At 40.2% G+C, this 21,421-nt stretch overlaps 1 protein-coding gene across 7 annotated transcripts in view; it reads right to left on the reverse strand.

Moving 5' to 3' along the window:
- FILIP1 (filamin A interacting protein 1) overlaps positions 1-21,421 on the reverse strand; it is an 89,646-nt gene that overhangs the window by 16,241 nt on the left and 51,984 nt on the right. For all 7 annotated transcript variants that reach the window (XM_087882536.1, XM_060689160.2, XM_034431880.2 and 4 more), the window contains 2 exons: positions 20,505-20,675; positions 18,666-18,844 (listed from right to left, as the gene is read on the reverse strand). In XM_087882536.1, coding sequence (XP_087738662.1) covers positions 18,666-18,844; positions 20,505-20,675 — 350 coding nt within the window. The remainder of the gene's footprint in view (positions 1-18,665; positions 18,845-20,504; positions 20,676-21,421) is intronic.

Here is a 21,421-nt window from a genome sequence, read left to right on the forward strand (position 1 = left end):
ATCCCACCACTGAAGCTAACTCATATACTGTTTGCTGGTTTTGGCTTAGAATAAAATGAGAATCCAGCCATTGTGGCTGTTTAACTACAGTTTATACTTAGCGTGCTACATGAAGCCAATTAATTCTGGAGTGGCCTATCTCAAGACCTGCCTTTTTGCGAAGGTTTTGCAGAAAACAGTAGGGATTCAATTCCTGGGGGTCCTAAAAGCAACAGAATTTCTGAGCCCCTTTTCTGGATTCAGGCCTAGACCTGGAACAGCAATGGCCTAGGTTGCTCTAGTGAAAAATCCTTCTTGGAACCTCAAGAGAAGGGATGTGCTTCTCCTGGCCCTATGGGACTCTTAGCCAGATTCCATACCAATGACTATAGCAGGCATCACAAAACTCTTCAGTTCATCAACCTCTTCATGAAGTTTCATACGTTCACTGACCCTCAAGCATTATATGAAAAAAATTTAAGAAATACTACTTTTATTAAGGATACCATGAATAATCGGAAGATTTGCAAGAAATACCATTTGCCTGCAAGCAAGAACTGATGGGACCACAAAATAGATAAAATAATAGTAAATGGAGAAGCCAAAGTGCTCAGGAACTTTTGAATTCAAAGACAAACACCTGCCATACCAACAATCAGGCTTAAGAATTGTTGATAAGAAAAACAAAATCTGGATAGTGGATGTTGCAGTACCCAGGGATACCAGAAGAGAAAGAACTGGAGAAAATCAAAATACAATGGCCTGCAAATAGAAGTAGAACAACTGTGGCAAAAGAAAGCAAAATACCAATAGTGATAGGCACTTTGGATGCAATCCCAAAACATCTGGAGTGCCACTTGAATACCATCAGCATTGACAAAATCACCATTAGTCAATTGCAAAAGGCAGCTTTATTTGGAACAGCTTACATGGGACAATGCCTTTAATACCATCCAACAACAACATCTGCCTATCCCAGGCCCTTGGCCAGACTCAGTAGGGGAACAAAAATGCCAAATCCAGATTTAACATCTGGCTGACAGTGCAACCAACCACAACACTAAACAGCAACAACAAGGAATAGTCTCATCAACCCTGAGGGTTGATACTGACCACTTTGGGGGAACCTTGGATCATGGTATACTGAACCCCGTTAGGATTGGGTTCATAAGGTACTGTTTTGCAGTGGTTCCAGTTGTACCAATGTGGACAGTTCCACATGGAGAGGAACCGCTGAAAATTCCACAGGGCTCAGTCCTCTTCCTTCACATTCTGAAATATTTACACGCAATACTGCAGGAGGTCATGTTTTGGCTTAGGATGAGGTAAGTGTTCTGCTAATGATTCTCAGAATTCTTCCTGATGACTGCACGAATGTGCATTCCTCCAATCCCTAAGTCATCAGAAAAATATCTTGGCATATAGTTTTTCTAATATAAGCTCCTGGCTGTCCCTCATTTATACCTATTAGCTGGAGGTTTTTGGGACAGAGGTTTATCAATCTTTTAAATATCTGCAGATGGGTTGACTATTCTTCTTAGAATTTGGGCTAGAAGGGTAAAAGTAGCAGAAGCCTTGTCATTTTTCCCATCATTCCTAATCAATATCAGTTCCCCAATATTCCTAATCAATAAGTGATCCAAGGAACGCAATGACAGGAGTGTGTAGTCACAGTTTGGAACGCTCAGAGATACACCATGAAGTATGAAAAGTGACATCAGATTAGGCAAAATGGCACTATCTACCTCTCTCCCAAACTAATACAACAGTACAAAGCATGGCCACAAAGAATCTCTTGTTGGTAGAAGCAGTAGAAAAAGCCGGTGTACTCATTTGGAACAGAACCAGAAATAAATTTTTTTCTGAGTTTAAAGAAACCATCCACCCACCCATCCATCCATGAGCTGTTGCTGCGGTGGTTAAAATGCAGTATTGCAGACAAACTCTGTCCACAGCCTAGAGTTCAATCCCGATGGTCTCAAGGTTGACTCAGCCTTCCATCCTTCCAAGGTCACTAAACTGAGAACCCAGATTGTTGGTGGCAATATGCTGACATTACAAATTGCTCAGAGAGTGCTGTAAAGAGCCTCGGTGGTGCAGCGGACTAAAGTGCTGTTAAATGCTAGCACTTAGCTGCCAGCTGCCTGCAATTAGTGCAAGTTCGAATCTCACCAGGCTCAAGGTTGACTCAGCCTTCCATCCTTTTGAGGTAGGTAAATTGAGGACCCGGATTGTGGGGGCAATAAGCCAACTTTGTATAGAACAACACCGCTTGGGGAGATGGGCTGAAAACCCTAATAAGCAGGTATATACAAAAAAGTATGCAGGCTATTGCTATAATGCATTGTAAGCCGCCCTGAGTCTACGGAGAAGGGCGGCATATAAATTGGACTAATAAATAATAAATAAATAAAGCATTATGGAGCAGTATATAAATCTAAGTACTATTGCTATTGCTACCATCCATCCATCCACTCATGAATACGTAAGAGACCTAACAGTGTTTTTGAAGAGCACTGAACATAAGTTTAATATAAGGTCTAGTGATCTCCCAGAAGACTAGAATACCCATATACATAGCAATAGAATAGAACAGAATTCTTTATTGGCCAAGTGTGATTGGACACATAAGGAATTTGTCTTTGGTGCTGGCTATATAATTCTGATAAGTAGTTAAAAGCCAATAAAAAAACAAAAATAAAGATGGAACAGAAGATTGAACAGAGAAACTCTGATGATGATAGCCAACAAGACTGACATAAAAATGAAACAAAAGAGAAACAAGATAAAGAAAAATAAACTCTCACAATTTATAGTAACATCCAAAAAGAACTTGAATGTATTGTTCAGAAATAGTTTGTGATACTTGAACAATTTGTTTATACCCTGCCTTTATATTTTTTTAATAAATAACTGAAGGTGGCAAATATATTTAATACTCCTTCCTCCTCCTATTTTCCCCAGAACAACAATTGTGTGAGGTAAACTGAGCTGAGAGAGACTGACTGATCCAGAATTGCTCAGCTGGCTTTCATGGCTAAAGTGAGACAAGGACTCACAGTTTCCTGCTTTCTCCCCTAGTGCTTTCTACTCCTAGACCAAACTGGCTCAATGTGGAATATTCAAATTGAATTCAAATGTAGACTTTTGATTGAAGAATACAATCAAGAAGACAGACAAATGGCTGTCCAGTCTCTTAAATGCCTTCAGTGATGGAGAACCCACAACTTTGACTTTGGTTTTAAAAAAGGCTCACTGGAAGTTTTTAAGAAGAGATTGGACACCTTCTTGTCCCGAAGGGTATAGGTTGTACAGGAGGTTCGACTAAAAGACCTCCAACTCTATTATTGTGTTAGACTTTAAGAACGGTGAAATGCTTGCTTACAGAGATTTGTAAGCTAGAACTAAATCAAAGTACCGTGTTTTTTTTAAAAGACAGAATACCGTGTTTTCCCCAAAATAAGACCCCGTCTTATATTTTTTTGAATCCCGAAAAAAGCGCTTGGCCTTATTGTCAGGGAGATCTTATTATTTTTGGGCACGTGGAGCCCCATCTTGCCGTCTTACCTGATTTCCAGCTCTGTCTCCCTAACCCTAAACAGAGGAAATGGCGGGGACCGGCTGTGCATGTGTTTAAATATTTTTGGGGAGGGCTTATTTTCAGGGAAGGCTTATTTGGGGGGGCTTATTTTTAGTACATGTGCTCAAAAGCCCGATTGGGCTTATTATGAGGGGATGTCTTATTTTCGGGAAAACACAGTACTATATAGCATATTTTTAATTTTTGCTCCTCTGAGTCACTTAAGATGAAATCTCATCTGTAAACTGTTGCTTAGTATAAATCATTGTATGCCTTTCAATATTAGTTGCTGAGGAACAGCAATGGAAAAAGACAATTGCCTTCATGTTCTGGTGTGAACTTCTTAGAAGTATGAGGTCAGTTCTTAAAAGATACTGGACGACATCAAGCTTACATGTGAACCAACATGTTTTTTTTAAATGTTCTGAAGTTAGTCAGGTGCAAATGTGCTGGGCCAAATTCAAATGATTCTTATGAGCAAATGCCTGATAATAATCAGTATCTCTTCAAAGGCTTTTCAGTAACCTCTTTGACTTTGCCTCATCCATTGTTTTCTCATCTACTTCCCTCAGCCTTTCAAGAACAGTTGTTTTTTCCTAATCCATCATCCACTCACAACACATGCCCGAAGCATGAGAGTTTCTATTTGAAGGGTGTGGTTATTTATACGGTCCAGGACTAACTGGTTCATCTTGCAGGTCCTGTCAACCTCGGCAGCTATTTGCACCTCCCTAATTCAAAGGCATCTCTCTCTTTTTCTCCCCTCTCATTTCTTTTCAGGTCTTTCACAACTGTACATTACCACTAAAAAAGACTGAGGCTTGAACTATTTTGTTCATAGACAAAAACATGCAATAAAATTATATTTAAGCATGTCACTGCATTTTCATAGGATTAATCCTTTTCACTTCTCCGACATACTGTCCATCTTTAACATTCTCGAGTCCAAGGCAGACACTTTTTATCACCTTCCTTCATTTTTGTTCACCTTATTTTTATGTTTCTGCTTGACATTCCTTTTGTGGTGTTATTACAGGTAGTCCTCAACTTATAACCATTCGTTCAGCAATCAAAGTTACAACTGCACTGAAAAAAATGACTTATGGCTGCTCCTTGCACTTACAACACTAGCTACATCCCCATGGTCATGTGTTCAAAATTCAGGCCTTTGGCAATCAGCATGTATTTATGATGGTGGCAGAATCCTGGGGTCATGTGATCACCATTTGTGACTTTCGCACCTGGCTTCCGACAAGCAAAGAGAATGGAGGAAACTGGATTTGCTTAACAATCTTGTGATTCACTTAACAATTGCAGTGATTAAATCAACAACCGCCTTGCTTAGCAATGGAAATGTGGGTCCCAAATTTGAGGACTAACTTTATTAATTATTAATCCAGATCATTACTCTCCAGCTTTATTTTCATAATGACATTGTCTTAATTATTTTTAATTTCAGTTCAATTAACCCTTCCCAATAATACAGAACTGTCCTGTTAATCAAACATTGTCATTTTATATAGAAAAGTGTATTCTTGTATGGCTCCAATTCAGCTGAAAGCTCCAATAAGGGAATTTATTAAAAAAAACTGAGTGGAAGCTAATATGTTTTCAGTCCTTATTGGACTAAAGGACTAGGCCACAAGCCAGATAGACCATGTCAGAGACATTTCTGGTCTCTCACCAAAGCAAATGTGTTCCCTACTCCATGTTCCAGAATGAATTGAGGGAACGTATGACAGGATCCGTTTTTCTCACTCACAATCTGTGTACAAATGCACCTAAAAGTCAGAAAGTGTGAAAACCTTCTGACCATTTTCTTCAGTCAAGCATACTATTGTTTTGGCAGATTAACTGAAGGATAATTTTCTATATCAGAGGTGGGGAATGACTGCCCCTTTATGATTTATGGACTTCAATTCCCAGAATTCCTGAGCCAGCCAAGGCCATTGTTCCCCACCCCTGCTTATGGATGGAAATGGAAGTCAGCTATATCCAGAGGTTAGCTGGCTAAGACATTCACATCCCATCCCATCCACATAACCTTCTGTTCCCTGGAACAAACATGCAGCTTTATAGCTAGGAAAAGGGTTTGTTAGCACTTTTAATTACATCAGTTTTCAAGTTGCGTATGATTATTCTTTCTCAAGTTTGCCTAAAGACGATGGAAGGAATAAAGCTCATCTGAATTCAGCATCTGGAAACATTGGAACATAAGAACATGAGCAGTGCCCTGATGGTTCAGACTCCAGGCCCACTTAGTCCTGCACTTCTCACAGTGCTAGTCTTAATTCTAGTTCTCCTAGCAGGTAATCATCTGCAGAAGGAATGTCTACTAATCCTGAAGTCTCCCAGTCTCGCAGCAGATGGCCTTCAGTGGCAGTCACACTGATGGATCACAGAGCAAAAAAGAAAACTAGACTTATCGTAGAAGGAAAATCAGCTCACTCAGGGTTTTACCAATTTTCACTGATTACTTCAAGCTATAATTGCACAATTAGTACAGCTTGCTCAGAAGACAAACTTCTTTAAGAATGTTTTGAAGTTACTACTTGAAAAGTAAAACATGAATTCAAAATTTTGGAATGTGGGTATTAGAGAAAGATTTCCACAGAGAAAGGGGAAAGGAGCAACTTTAAAATTCTTTCCCTGAGAGACAAGGAAAGTGTCCAGGACTCAAGGCAATAAGGAAATATTTGCAAAATCTGTTCTGCCTTCATGTGCCATTAATGAGCAGTTTGCACAATGTCCTGACATAGTTTTGAAAGGCAGAAATATAAAGATTTCGTTGCATCTTTTGGAGGCAGTTCTGAAATACAAAATTGCAGAAAACAAAAACTGTGTATCAGTAAAGAATCAGGCCATATTTTTTTTTCATTTCAATATGGAATGTTTAGATTTGAAAGCTGACATCCAATTCAGCATTTCTTTAGTTACCTTGACTCTCTCAAATCAAACATATTATTTTAGTGTTTAAAAAGAAGAACGCTTTAAGCCAGAAATCTGAGCACAACCCTAAAGTATAACATTCATTTTAGTGTTTAAATAATTATACTTGCGGGGCAGAACCGATTATCAGGGTTATAAATCTTCTGAATAAATTAAGTGCCCTCAGCAGGTATCTGAGTGTTAAAGTTAGAACATTAAACTTTCAATCAAGTTCCCCAGCTTGAGGGAATTTTACTGCTGTTCAGAGTAGCAAATATTTCCTGATCAAGCTATTTCGAAATTGGAATTTACACAGCATTCTTTGTGTCCTTTTTTCCATAAACCTTTTAAACATTTCTACAAAGAAACAAGAGGTTTAATTAACTAGTTTGAGTGAGATGAAGTAAGATGTGGAAAAAGCAGTGAGAAAAACTGTCTATTGTTCTGGGTTGAACTGTTTGGTTCTTGGTGCTCAGAGAGCATCACCAATACAGTAAAAAAATATTTATTTTTAGAGTGACTTTAAGTACACATAGATTCATCTTCCTTCATTAGGTTCAAGGCAGTATACATGGTTGGGTAGGAGTTTTCCTAGGTTATTGCTCATTTGGCCTTGAACAGATTCAGACCTTTTGAGCTTCAACAAAATTATTATAACCTTCCATGAGCCTTTAAATAATGCCCCAAATCTGCCTGAACGGGAGAAAAATTATGTGTGTGTGTGTGTGTAAAATAAAACGTGTATATTAATACTCTTTCAGGCCAGTAGAATTAGAAGCATTTAAAGTGCCATTTAAGAACGAGTCCAATTACTCAGGAATATTCCCTGTAAGATAGTAAAGTAGTTCTGCTGACTTCCTCAAAGGCATCCATCAGATAAAGCCTTCAAAACAGAAAATGCTTAGGGGAAAAACCGAACCATTTCAACTTTTCAATTGCATAACAAGAATTGATCAGTACATCAGTTTGGGGCAGGACAGCCAAAGGCTCCAGAGTCCAGACCCAAAAGAAAAACTTTCACCCAGCGGTCAGTGAGAAACCAAAGCCTTCATTCTCAACTCACGCATCAGCATCTTACAAAGAAAGGTCAAAGCCCTCTGGGTTGAAACCAAAGCCTCCCAGAGATGACGCTGCAAGATCTCTTCCTGATCTTTGCCCCGGTTCTTGGATGAGAAGCGAAACGTCTTCAAAGAAAACCCAGAAAGTCCTCTTGAAAAAAAAAAGAAGAAGAAGAAGAAGCACCTTTGGGACTTGAGGTGTTTAAAAGCTGCGGCGCTGTTTTGCGCCATCCTCTTTAACAAGCCTCCATCTGTCCTTCCGCCTGCAAAGTGCGAGGGCTTCCAGCTGATCCTCTCTACTAAGCAATCTCATTCACGCACATGCCCTGCACAAAATCCCAAGATGCACCGGCCGGGAGCAACATTAAAGGAAAACGAGCACGCAGCCCAACCCCACCACTGTGCAACTTTCTTACCTTTTATTTTTTAGGCTGAGCGGCCCTTTCTATTCGCCTTCCCTTGCAAAGAGTCGGCTGGTGCCCAGGCCCTGATCTCCAGGGAATTAGCCATCACATTCCAGCCATGTCATCGGAACAATGAAAGGTGAATGTTGTGCAAAACAGCCTGGGACCACTTACTGGTGATGTCATCCCTCCCTTATACAGCTCATTATTGTGCAGATTTAACTTTGGGCAGAGGGGGTGGGGGGGTGGAGCCTCTCTACTTCGGGAAGCAAAGGAGAATGTTGGCTAGAGAAAGGTTTGGGGGGGGGCGAAGCACCAGAGAGAAGTGTATTTCTCCCGCTCGCCCCCTTTCCTTCCAAACTCTCTGAACTCCAGCCAGTTCTATTTAACATACGTTTAAGCAGAGTTGGGCTCCTCTTTCAGAATCAACATAAGAAAGTGGAATCATGCAACATGAAACAAATCATTATCCAGCTATAAAGGTTCCTAAATGCAGAACGGAACTTGAATAATTACTCACACTTATTGGGGGGGGGGGGAATCTCATTTATATTAGATAATACTTTTCTTCAAAAAGCTATCAAGACAACAATGCATTAATGAGCCATAGTTTGAGAATAAAATCAGATTATAACTCAGGGATAAAAGTAGTTTTCATTCCTTTTTGGCATTTAATAATAGCACTAGCAATAGCACTTAGACTGATATACCGATTCATAGTACTTTTACAGCCCTCTCTAAGCGGTTTACAGTGTCAGCCTATTGCCCCCAACAATCTAGATCCTCATTTTACCCACCTCGGAAGGATGGAAGGCTGAGTCAACCTTGAGCCGGTGAGGTTTGAACTGCTGAACTGCAGCTAGCAGTCAGCTGAAGTAGCCTGCAGTACTGCACTCTTAGCACTGCGCCACTGGGCCACCTCGGCTCTTATAACTGGGAAATAGAAAAAAAATCTAGCAAATCAGTGTCACTGCTTCTTTGGGATAGGATAGTGTTATTTGGTTTTCCTAATATTTATTATAATTTATAAAGTCTGGAAAGATGACAGTACCAGCTGAACTGGGCTGATCTCTAAAAGATCAGCAGACCTAATTAGTATTGGGATAGGAGGCCATGAAGAAATCCCAGAGTACATTGGATGTTACATTAGGGTACATTAGCTGGGGAAATTGAAAAAGACATTCCAGAAAAAGCAGTGGCATGCTGTGACTGAAAAGATATACAAAAATTTGTCCATGGTCATCAGGAATGGTGCTATACATAAATTTCTAAATTACCTAAATTCCAAAGCAAAGACGTGTTATTTTTCTTCAAGCTCAGAACAGTTACCTACGGGCATACTTCTGCCACAGAAGAAAAACTAGCCAATCCTTGGGATTTCTTGTTACTTAAAAATGTACATCCTACAAAGAACACATTAACCATTCCTAAATAGGCCATTAAGGACTTTCATGATTAAGCTGATCTTTGGACACAGATGACAGTTCTCCACAATTAGGATCCTTTGACAAAAACTTGTGAGAAGTCTACCTAGCTAACAATGGATATGAAAGAATTCCAATCCCTATGAACGAATGGGTTCATCACACCCCTTAAAATTTCATCATACAGTTGTATTGGTTATCTTCCTAATATTTATTTACTGCTTCTTATGAAGTGTCTATCAAAGTGTCCTTTTTTGGACCAAAAAGAATTCAGGCTTTCTATAAAACATACCGTAGCACCATACAATAATGAGCACAACTTTTCAGAGTTGATACTGTTTTGTTCTTCTTCCATCAATGTAATTTGTATAAGTCACAGGTGTCAAACTCGATTGTGTCACATGACGTATCGAGACATTTTTTTGCTTTTGCTGAGCTGGAGTGGGCATGGCCTACACATGATGCATCCGGCCCACAGGCCGCCAGTTTGACACCCCTGGTCTAAGTGATAGAGAATGCTCATAAAAAAATTAAATGATTTTTTTCAAGATAACTTTGACCAATCTCAAACTTTGGAACAGAGATTAACTAAAATCCATCATTTTTTAAAAAAATATTAACATTTTCTAGTTCCACAAATGGTTCTACACAGGTGTGTCAAACTGGCAGCTCATGGGCCAGATGTGTCTCGCACAGACCACACCCACCCCAGCTCTGCAAAGAGGAAAAACATCACGAAATGTCATGTGACAGCAACATGATGCTGTGAGTTTGACACCTATGCTCTACAGTTTAAGATAATTAAAAAATTATTTTGATGCTGAATGTAAATATCTGTAGCTTTTGTTGACTTTGCAGTTGTCTATTTTGTACCCCATTCTGATTGTAATTTTCTCAAATTGATTGAAAAGAAAATCTATGTACTACAAAAACTCTCATTGTGTATCTGTTTGTCTGTTTGTCCCTAAAATCTTTGTGAAGCGCGTGCACGAAGAGAACCCGCAGTAACGCTGGTTGGAACCCACCACTGGGCCAAGATCTGTGCCTCTTATAAGGAAGTAGCAATTTTAATTTCCCTGTCTTTTTTATATCCCTCATTATAGGCAAGCAGGCAGCTGATGAAACTATCCCTATCCATAATGACTGCTTAATTGTTTTTTGTGGTTATTAAGCTACTGTTAAAGCTATAGGAATGTGTTTTTTTTTCTTAGAAAGCTTGCTGCTTAAACGTTGCTTGCATATCTTTCATAAATTGGGAATATATTCACTGGATTCCAGTGAATTACAGTACACCTATGATAAAAATGATCCCAGTCTTAAAGCTGAACTCTCAAGTTGAGCTCAACTCAGGGTGACTCCATATCGTTACTGATTACTATTGGGATGTTTTTGTGGGATGTTTTGTTTAAACTTCCCCATTTAGTCTACACTACAGCCCTAAGTTGCTGTAGGTCTTTGAGTCTGACCTTCCTTAGTTTTCTTTTACAACTGAGAGTATGTAAGATACTGCCAGTTATTGGGATGATTGCCATTACTTTGACATATTTATTTACAGTATGTATTATTTATTTAAACTTGACCAAGAAATATTTTGAAGCTAGGTATTGGCCAAATCCAAAAACCACAGTATGTTGACTTTGATATATGAATCTAAATTACCAACTTCAATAAACTGTTTTGAGGCTGTGATTTGCTACCTGTGGCTTTTTTCCCCTGTCTAATAGATGGGATTGCAATTATTCAGTTGTTATTGCTCTTGCTGTGATGGCATACTGTTCTAAACCATGGCTTGATTTATGGTTAGTGTAATAAGCCATAGTGGCAAAATTAATGCATAAGACTAAGCTGTAAGTAACAGTCTATAGACCCCAATCATTACCTTTGGTTAACATCACACTAAGTGAAACCAAAAAACAAATTATGGCTTAGAATCATGGTTCTTGAATAAAGCACACCTCATTGAGCTTACATAACCTATTGAACATGATTTGCACATACACTAAACAAAATACCTTATGACTGAGTATGTTCTATGAGTCTGCTTTAAAGATGACCTCAGGTTACAGCCATAATCCTATAGGTACTTACTTTACAATAAAGTACACTGATCTCAGCAACACTTATTCCTGAGGAGACATGTAGGTGGTTATAGTACATCAGGGGTAGGAATCAATGGCCCTTTTATGACTTGTGGACTTCAGTTCCCAGAATTCCTGAGCATGCTATCCACAAGTCATAAAGGGACCATAGTTCCCCGCCTCTGGTCTAGATGAAGAGTTATTTGGGGATTTTTAATTGGCAGCTTCTAAAAGTTTACCAGATAAATCATTTAAAAACTCCTTGTAAATACTTCCTTTACAGAGAAAACCATGTTGATCCAAATCAATATAAACTTTTATTATAGTTGAATGATGGCATCAAAATTAATTCACATAATATCTACTTTGCTATGCCTGACTCTTCTTTTAGATGTTTTGGAATTAAAGGAGCAAAAGAAATAAGTAAAATAAGAGAACTTTAAATCTTAAACCCGTATAGATAAAAAGACTATTTCAAACATTTTTTTCTTGAAGATCAACCCCTATTTGGTGAGTCATTTTTTTAAATTTCTAGTGAAAGCCCCAGGAAAATCATAGGTCTTTTTTAAGAGTGGCTACCAAAACTGTAAAGACTGGACTACAAAAAAGTCAATGACCACTAGATGACAGCAGAGGGGAAAAAACATGTAGTAAACATAAACCATTTATCAATTAGCTGGATGTTTGCAACCTACAGAGCAAACTTCTAGAAAGATCCAACCACTGTTGTATCAATCTAACCATAATGAAGACTAGCCCTAAATCACTTCAGAAATGGATGAACCATGTTGAAGATAATATAAGGGCTTTTTCTCACTTGCACCTCCCATAGGACCATCAAGCTCTGGGGCATCATTAGGGCTACCAGACCTGAACAGCCAAGAGCTGCTAACTTTACTTTTATCTCATCACGAGGAGTAAGAAAACTTTATTAAAGTTGTATTTTCCCACTTATTTTAACATTATTCAAGGACAGCCTCAAAATACATAACACATCATTTAGGGCTTTGTTATCCATTATATCTTGGAGGAAAGTCAAACAATGACAATAACTTGACAAATAGGCAATAGAGGCTAGAGATTGACAAAGGGGCATAGCAAATTTCATACCAGTATTGTCTTCTCCCAATTCATAACACTTCAGTTCATAACACTTCAGCTCAGCTTTTGGGAAAGGTCCCAAGTGCATCATGGGGAAATTGCCCCTAGGACTGAAAAGGTTAATTAAAGACCTCCCAATAGGAATTAGATGTTAAGGACCGAAAGGTGTGGGGGATATAGATACAGAAATTGCTGATTTCTCTTCCATTCCCTACTAGCTGAAGGATTTTTGTTCTTGAATGAATAAAAGTTTTGATTTGAAATGGATGTTTTCAGAAGTGGAGAGTTTGCAAACATGCTTCTTTACAGCATCCTTCATCACAAATGTATTCTGGCACCAATTTCAACCTCCAAGGACTCTCTGTCATACCACCCAACCACATAACTTGGAACAGGCAAAGCTCCAAGAGCAGCCACATTTTTCTTCATTGCTCTTTTTTCTTCCCTGAAGTTCCCCAACGAAGACCCCAAAGGAGCAGAAATATGACAGGCGGCTAGGAATTTTGTGGTAACGAGCACATCATTTTCTGTGCTTTATTAATAATCCTATAATTATCTGAGAAAGTCCTTCTCCCCCGTATTTCTTTCACCATCCCCAATGTGAAACTAAGCTTTCAAAATTGATCGTGATGCAACTGCATACAAAGGCCATCCATCCAAAGCAACAGCTTTAATGCAGGTTCTGACAAGTTCTGGAGAACCGGTAGTGGAAATTTTGAGTAGTTCGGAGAACCAGCAAATGCCACCTCTGGCTGACCCCAGAGTGGGATGGGAATGGACATTTTGCAATATCCTTCCCGCAGGAGTGGGGAGGGAATGGGGATTTTGCAGTATCCTTCCCCTACCATGCCCACCAAGCCACACCATGCCCACCAAGCCACGCCCAGAGAACTGGTAATAAAAAAATTTGAATTTCACCACTGCTTTAATGCATAGAATATTGCATGAGCTTAGTTTAATTCTCAGCCTGTTTAGTTCGGTAAGCATCAGTTAGGAAACAGAAAAATGATAGTTGGTAGTCTCCCCCCCCCTCTTCTTGGTTCCCTTCCCTTTTTTTTTTTTTTTTTTTAAAAAAGTGTCTATTTAAATCATACACAGCATGCGCTACCCCAGGGTGATAATTTCTGCTCCAGGCTTTTTGGTGCTTTTGATGAGTTGCAGATGGCTTTCCTGCACAGGTGATGTGGCCCCACACTGACATCACCAGGACAGCAGCCAAGCACCATCCCAGCGCCAGGATGACTGAAGCAGAGTGGAATGTATCCGCACAAGCTCCGGAGAAACTTGCCAATACTTACATTGCTGGGGGTGCTGGGATAAGAGGGGGAAGGGAGGAAGATGCTATTGGGAGACTGAAAGCAAGTTTTATAGAAGAGAGAAGGGATGGTGGTGGGAATTCCCTAGACTCTTTGATGATGAAGATCACACATTCTTCAGAGGGGGATAGGATTCAGCCCAGTGGTTGCTCCAGATTCAACAGGCTAACATAGATTTTCCACTCTCCCCCTTCAGTCCTGTATTGGAAGAAATTAATCCAGGTTTTTTGCTACTCTCAGGACCCAGCTGTTTTAAGTAAAAACCAGAGCTTCAGGGACAATGAGCTAATGAAATCACAAGCTGTGGTTTTTTAACCTATGAAGGGAAACTTCAGGTTAGGAGTACTTTAAACATTTTTTATGTTTATAAAAAAAAAAAAAAAAACAACCCAGAGACTTTGAAGACAAGATTTTCTCTACCGAACTCACATGCTGCTCCTTTGGAAGGGCGCTAGGAATGGTGTTGTATTTTTTCTTTTTCACTGATCACTCAAACAAGCAAACTGTGATTATTTCTAACAATAGCTTTTTGGAACATTGTTATGATGCTGAATCATGGCTTGGGGGGGGGGGGGCTGTCAAACCAATATAGAAAAGTAGTCCTTTACATCCATCTAGTGGTTATCCAAATTTGTGCAGCTCAAATATAAAATGCCTGAAAATGAAGCCAAAAGGTATCTGAATGTAAAAATACATGTCACATACAAAGCACACAATTGCATTTTATATTCGATTCTTTCAATTAAAATTTTGCAAAAGTGGGCATTTTCAAACATTTGCTTCCACAATGAAACAGACTTGATGGGTTCGCTTGCTTTATAAGCTTATGGATTTAAGTACTAAATCTAGTGTTCTGGATGTGGAATTTCAACCACGTGTGTTGGCTTCTCATCAGGGGTGAAATCCAGCAGGTTTTCACAGGTTCTGGAGAACCGATAGCGAAAATTTTGAGTAGTTTGGAGAACTGGCAAATACCACCTCTGGCTGGCCCCAGAGTGGGGTGGGAATGGAGATTTTGTAATATCCTTCCCCCAGGAGTGGGGAGGGAATGGAGATTTTGCAGTATCCTTCCCCTGGAGTGGGGTAGGAGTGGAGATTTTGCAGTATCCTTTCCCTGGAGTGGGGTGGGAATGGAGATTTTGCAGTATCCTTCCCCTGCCATGCCCACCAAGCCACGCCCACAGAACCGGTAGTAAAAAAAAATTGGATTTCACCACTGTTTCACATATATCACACTTAGACAAACTTTGATTGCCCATTCATAGGAATCTCTTAACATTGCAATTCTGATAGGGATTAGGGATTTCTAACAGAGAGCTGTTGGTAATTTTCATCCAATGCCTCTCCCAATTCATTGGGGGAAATTATGATTTGTTGTATAATATATATATACTGCTCAAAAAAATAAGGAGAACACAAGCAGAAGACATCCGAGATCTGAATGAATGAAATAGCCTTATTAAATACTTTGTTCTTTACATACAGTAGTTTATACATTGCTCAAACAACTAAAGGGAACACAAAACTACTGTATGTAACGAACAAAGTATTTAATAAGGCTATTTCATTCATTCAGATCTCGGATGTCTTCTGCTTGTGTTCCCTTTATTTTTTTGAGCAGTGTATAAGTAAAAGTCAGTAGGAATAGTACTTGACTGACCCTTTTTTGGCTTGGAAGCTAAGCAGCTTAACACCTGGTTAGTAATTGGAGGGAAGAGCTCCAAAGAGTACCACAACTACAGGTTTGCAGAAAGTTGAAAAACATCTCAGAAAGAGGCAGTGACAAGCTAAATCCATCATATAAAATTATGAAGAAACCGGAAGGCAAGCTCAGTAAAAGGAAGACTTTATCTGACAGGTATTTAGAGAGTAGGTATGTCCTCAAAGTATAAATACAAATATTAGGAACTGTCTCATTAAACTCTTAAGGCAATTCCTGTGAGGGATCTCACGAAGAACGATGATTCGTTGAGGGCACTTCCAAGAAAAGGTCAGCATGCAAGGATGCAATCAAATTAAGTCTTTATTTAGAAGTAAAAGTAGAGTAAAATAAGTTCCCAGGCATGGAGGCATCCATGTCTGGATTGAGCCCATGGGTCAGTCCCATAGGAGAATAGAACAAGAGCAGGGAAAAGCAGGGAGAGCAGGGAAGAGCAACCCCTGTACAGGGGTTCTTATAGGGGCCCCTGGCCCCTCCCTTACCAATGTTTTAGGGGGCCGGAGGACCATTAACTCTCCCCAATGGGGCTGCAGGGGCTGGAGCCCCTTGACCCACCAGTGGGATCAAAGGTGCCTCTTTGCTCCCATCTGGTGGCCTTTGAACAGACTGCCACGGCTGGCACAAAACACCTAACAATTCCTTTAACAATGAATCATAATAGTATTATTTTTGTCTGTTTAACTCAGGTCTTCAAACTTGGCAGCTTTAAGACTTGTGGACTTCAACTTCCATAGCTGGCTGGAGAATTCTGGGAGTTGAAGTCCACAAGTCTTAAAGCTGCCAAGTTTGGGGACCCCTGGTTTAACTTGACATATCTTGTTTCTGGTGGATCTGCATCACCTGAAGTCTTTTTTTTTAAATAGTCAGACTGATTTCTGGTCATTATTTGGTGCATCCCAATAAATATAACTTTTTGAAGTCGTTAAACACTTCCAGCCTTTCTAAACATAAGTTTTAAAACCCTGAAAACTGATTCAGTCACTTTTGACTCTCTGCAGTTCTACATGGCTATGGGGATGTTGCAAGCACAGATTTGTTTACATGCTTATGAGTCTATTGCAAGGATCCCCAACCCCCAGTCTGTGGATGGGCTCTGGTCTACAGGATGTCAGAAACTGGTCCATGCAAAAAAAGCGAAACCGCATCTGCGGGATGCAGGCAGCACATGAAACCACGTCCCCTTCCGTCCACAGAAAAACCTTTCTTCATGGAAGTATTCCATGGAGTTCAAAAGGTTGGGGGCTATTGAGTTCGTGGACAACTAGCAAGAAATCAGCCTTTATTAATTCTGGCAATAATGGCACATAGAGAACCAGTAGCAATCAGAACTTGTTAGCCTGCATATTAGTCAAGATCTTATCCCAATCCCTCAGGCCTGTTCCCAAACAGCCATATGTTTCCCCCCTCCACTTCATAACAATAGAATAACATGAATTATTAGTATTTTCCTAGGTTTCTGTTCTCACTTTGATGGCAAAGCTTCGAATTCTAAATATGGTTATATTGGCAGTTTTGCACTTTGACTTCTCCTAATCACGACAAGAAGGATCCCAGAAGATGGGACAAGCATCAGTCTCCTCCAATGGGACCATAGATGGCATCTTCTTAGGCTGCAACTCTTTGCCAGTTCTGAAGTTGCATTTGTTGACTTGAAACAATATTTTCTCATCCAGAGGTACATTGACAAAGAAGTATATCAAAACAGCTTGTAATTGCAAGACCCCAATTACAATTTCGTGCAACCAAGAGAGGCTCATACTGAGCCAGCATCAGGAATATGCTTTGATCTCAAAGTTTCCACTAAATTTAAACATCTATTAGCATCTAATAGCCCTCAGACCTATATACTGCTTCATAGTGCTTTGCAACCCTCTCTAAGCAGTTTACAGTCAATACATTGCCCCCAACAATCTGAGTCCTCATTTTACTGACCTCAGAAGGATGGAAAGCTGAGTCAACCTTGAGCCGATAAGAATTAAAGTGCTGGCAATTAGCAGAATTAGCCTGCAATACTGCATTCTAACGATTGCATGACCACTGCTTAATTTATTTTTTAAATGTTTGCAAAAGTCTAACGAGTGAAGTAAGGCACTTATATAGCAATAGCAGTAGTATTTAGACTTATATTCCACTTCACAGTGCTTTACAGCCCTCTCTACCTGGTTTATAGAGTCAGCCTATTGCCCCCAACAATCTGGGTCCTCATTTTACCAACCTCGGAAGGAGGGAAGGCTGAGTCAGCCTTGAGCCAGTGAGGATCGAATTCCTGGCAGTCAGCAGAATTAGCCTGTAATACTGCATTCTCACCACTGCACCACCATGGCTACATCAAGTTTATGCTGACATAAATTAATCACAAAATCTGAGGTTTTGAATTTAATGGCACCAGGCAGTTAATACTAAATTGGGATTGATTGGAAGGCTTCATTGATAGTGAGATGAATGTACGAGTAGTTCTTGACTTACAGCCATTGGTCTGAAGTTACAACGGCATGAAAAAAGTGACTTATAACTGTTTTTCACATGACTGTTGCAGCATCCCCATGGTCACATGATTAAAATTTGGGTGCTTGGCAACTGGCTCATATTTATGACAGTTGCGGTGTTCTAGGGTCATGTGATCACCAATAGCCGCATGTTTCACTGAACCACTGCAGTGGTTCACTTAACAACTGTGGCAGAAAGGTTGTAAAATGAGACAAAAACTCACTTAATAATTTCCTTGTTTACCAATGGAAATTTTGGGCTCAACTGGGAATGTAAGTCGAGGATTATCTGTATAGATCCAGCTGAGTTGCCTGATCATCAGAGGCTTTTAAAAGCATTTTTTTTTTACAACCTCTTCGGCCAAAGAGGTTGTAGAAAAAATGCTTTTTAAAGGTTTTTTTTAAAAAAAGTTGGCCACGCCCACTCAGTCACATTACACCCCCCCTCAAGCCACGCCCACAGAACCGGTAGTAACAAATTTTACATTTCACCACTGCCTAGAATGCTATAGGTCTGAAAAAAAAAAAAAGCCAGGCAAAATTAACTTTTGAAATGCAGATCTCATCCCACAGTGTGTGTTTGAAGCTCACCGTTCACGCTCCTGTTCCAGGAGGTTGGTAAAGTCGTCACTTTTGTTCATATAATCAGTATGTTTGTGCTTCTCATTTTCCAGCTCGTAAACTGTGCGTCGATGGCACTTTTCTGCCAAAAGAAGCTGCTCAAGCATGCGCCGATATGTTTCCTTCTGCTTTTCTTCCAATCTGTCCAGCTGGTTTATTGAAACATAAAAGGGATGGTGTTAAACAGGTCATTGGCTGACTTTGTTTAATTTACCCAGCAAGGAATCTGTCGTACAGAAAAGACATGTACTTGGTTACTGTTTCTGATCTGCCAGCATTTGAATGTGCTCATCACATTGGATGTCCTAATTAACTACCGAGGAAAGATGTTCACATTTTGGTTACATTGAGCTATTTGAGGAATGAGCTTTCCAGGTCTGGAGCTTGGTGAGAGCGGTTCCAGGTTCCTCCAAATGACTGGGGATGGTGGAACTTGTTGAATGCTGTTGTGGCAAAGCTGGCAGCAGAGTCGGACAGTGAGGAGGTTGGGGAGAAACTTGGGCCAGTCCTGGGGGCTGGGGAAAGCTCAGACGAGGGCTCTGTGTCAGAGGCAGAGAGGGAGTTAGACAGCAGCGAGGCAGAGGAACACCTGGAGCCCCTTCCCAGTGTACGCATGTGCAGAGCTGCCAGGAGACAAGAACAACTCAGAAAGCAGGGTCGACTCAGGAGTAAAGCCACAACTTGGAGGTGATTGGCCCCTCCCATAGGAAATAAAAGAGGAGTGAACAGGGAGTGGGTTTTTGCAGGAAACAATTCGTTCGTTCTCTGAGAGAGACTGTGCCAAGTTTTACCTTGTACTGTGGTTGGAAACAAGTTATGTGGCAGCTTGCCAAACGAGATAAGCTGTGTTGAGAAATATTCCTTTGAACAAGGTTTGTTTGGACAAACCTTACTGACTGTGAATGAACGTAATTCACAGTCGTGTAAATAAAAGAGGTTTTGCCGGGACTAATTCCTGCCTCCTGCTTGTTAAGGGAGCCTAGGTCAGAACAAATGCTTTAAAGACAGTTGCTTTACTCATAAAAGTAGAAATACAGTGAAATTCCTATGGATGCCTTCTTGAACAAGAGATTAATGTGCAAACAGTGTGAATGAACATGTACTTCAAAGCTTGATGAGAATGTTTCCTTTCCTCTTGTTTTCTGGCCACTAACATCTCTCACCAGAAGGCATCCATAGGAATCTCACTGTATTTTATGAGTAAAGTGTCTATATTTAAAGCATTCAGCAAGTTCCATCGTCCCCGGTCATTTGGAGGCACCTGGAATCTATCTAGGTCACTCAATCTTGGCTTATGATTTCTCAGCCATTGCTTCAATTTCATCAATCTGATCAGATTCTAGATGTGAGGAAACCTCTTCATGATTGCTCTAATGAAAACTGACAAGCATCACAACAGCACATCCTGAAAATAATCATGTCAGGAAATAACCCTGCAGATGCCCTCAGCCAAGCCAGCTGGTAATTTATACACAACTGTGCAACAGAGAAGTTCTATCAATGCCTTTGCTAGTTGGAGCAGATTCAACTGCATGCAGATGTCACTGTGGTTTGCTTTCTGTTGCATTGGGTTGTTGAGGAATGTAAAATTGCTAACATTCCAGTATCCTAGTTTCAACTTCAGAGCTAGAGAAATCTTGAGAAGTGAAATTACAGTTAGCAATAGGATGCCTTCCCTGGAAGTAGGGTTGCCATTTTACAATCTGCTTTTGGGAGTTTCTGATGTTAGTACCCTTTAATGATAGCTCAGGGCAAGCAGCAGAATGCAAGTTAAAGAAAAAAATTCAAAAGACCCTCAAAAGTGCTCACCTCTGAAATGGGCTTTTCATAAACATCTTCTACTGATTTCTCTTTGGAAAGGAGAGCATCTCTATGCAATATTCGGAGGACGTTCTCTGGGGCTGCAGAACCATAGTGTGCCTCTAGGATTTCAGGTCTGATTTTCTCGGTCTTCAGCATGTGGATCACATCATCTCTAGCCTGCAAATTGAGACTTCAGTATTATTACCATTCTAACACTAAGTCAACATTATCGTGAAATAATAGCATTCTTTGTTGCTTTTCTGTTATCAGCACAGTGCTGTGTTCTAAAGTGCATCTACTGAATTATTAAGATTTAACAGATGTGGGTTAATAAAAGTTTTTTTGATTCCTTCCCTGTGAAGCCCCATATATGGAAAAGACAACAAAATTAGAACAGAGGGAAAAATCTGGGTTCTTTCTTTTACAAAGCCGGATGATGGAGGCCTCAAAAATGTGAACTGGGATGGAGACGATATTCTCTCCAGGAACTGAAATTCAGGATCATCCATTTAAAATTGATTGGCAGTTGATCTGGACTGTTTCAAAAAGGGTGCAGACAACTCAGCAGTGAAATTCACTTACATTCACTACCAGTTTGGGAACGGGAGCGTGCGGGAGTGTGCGCGCTATGCACACACACACCTCTTCTGCACATACACAGAACCTTCTGCACATGCGCAGATGGTAAAAAACTGGGACGTAATAACATCCCGGTGGGTAGGTGGAGCCTCCCGCCACCGGCGCTACCAGTTCGGCGAGCTGGATAGAACCGGGGGGATTTCACCGCTGAGGCAACCTTTCCCAAACATAGTATGAAAATGATCTAAGGCAGGGGTCGGCAACCTTAAACACTCAAAGAGCCACAAAGGTCCTAACCAGAAGTCCCCCGTTCAGTTCTGGAGCTGACCGGAAGTCCTGTTCCC

Source organism: Pantherophis guttatus, chromosome 1 (assembly GCF_059756535.1).
Source record: "Pantherophis guttatus breed Tessera chromosome 1, ASM5975653v1, whole genome shotgun sequence".
NCBI classification, from domain to species: Eukaryota; Metazoa; Chordata; class Lepidosauria; order Squamata; family Colubridae; genus Pantherophis; species Pantherophis guttatus.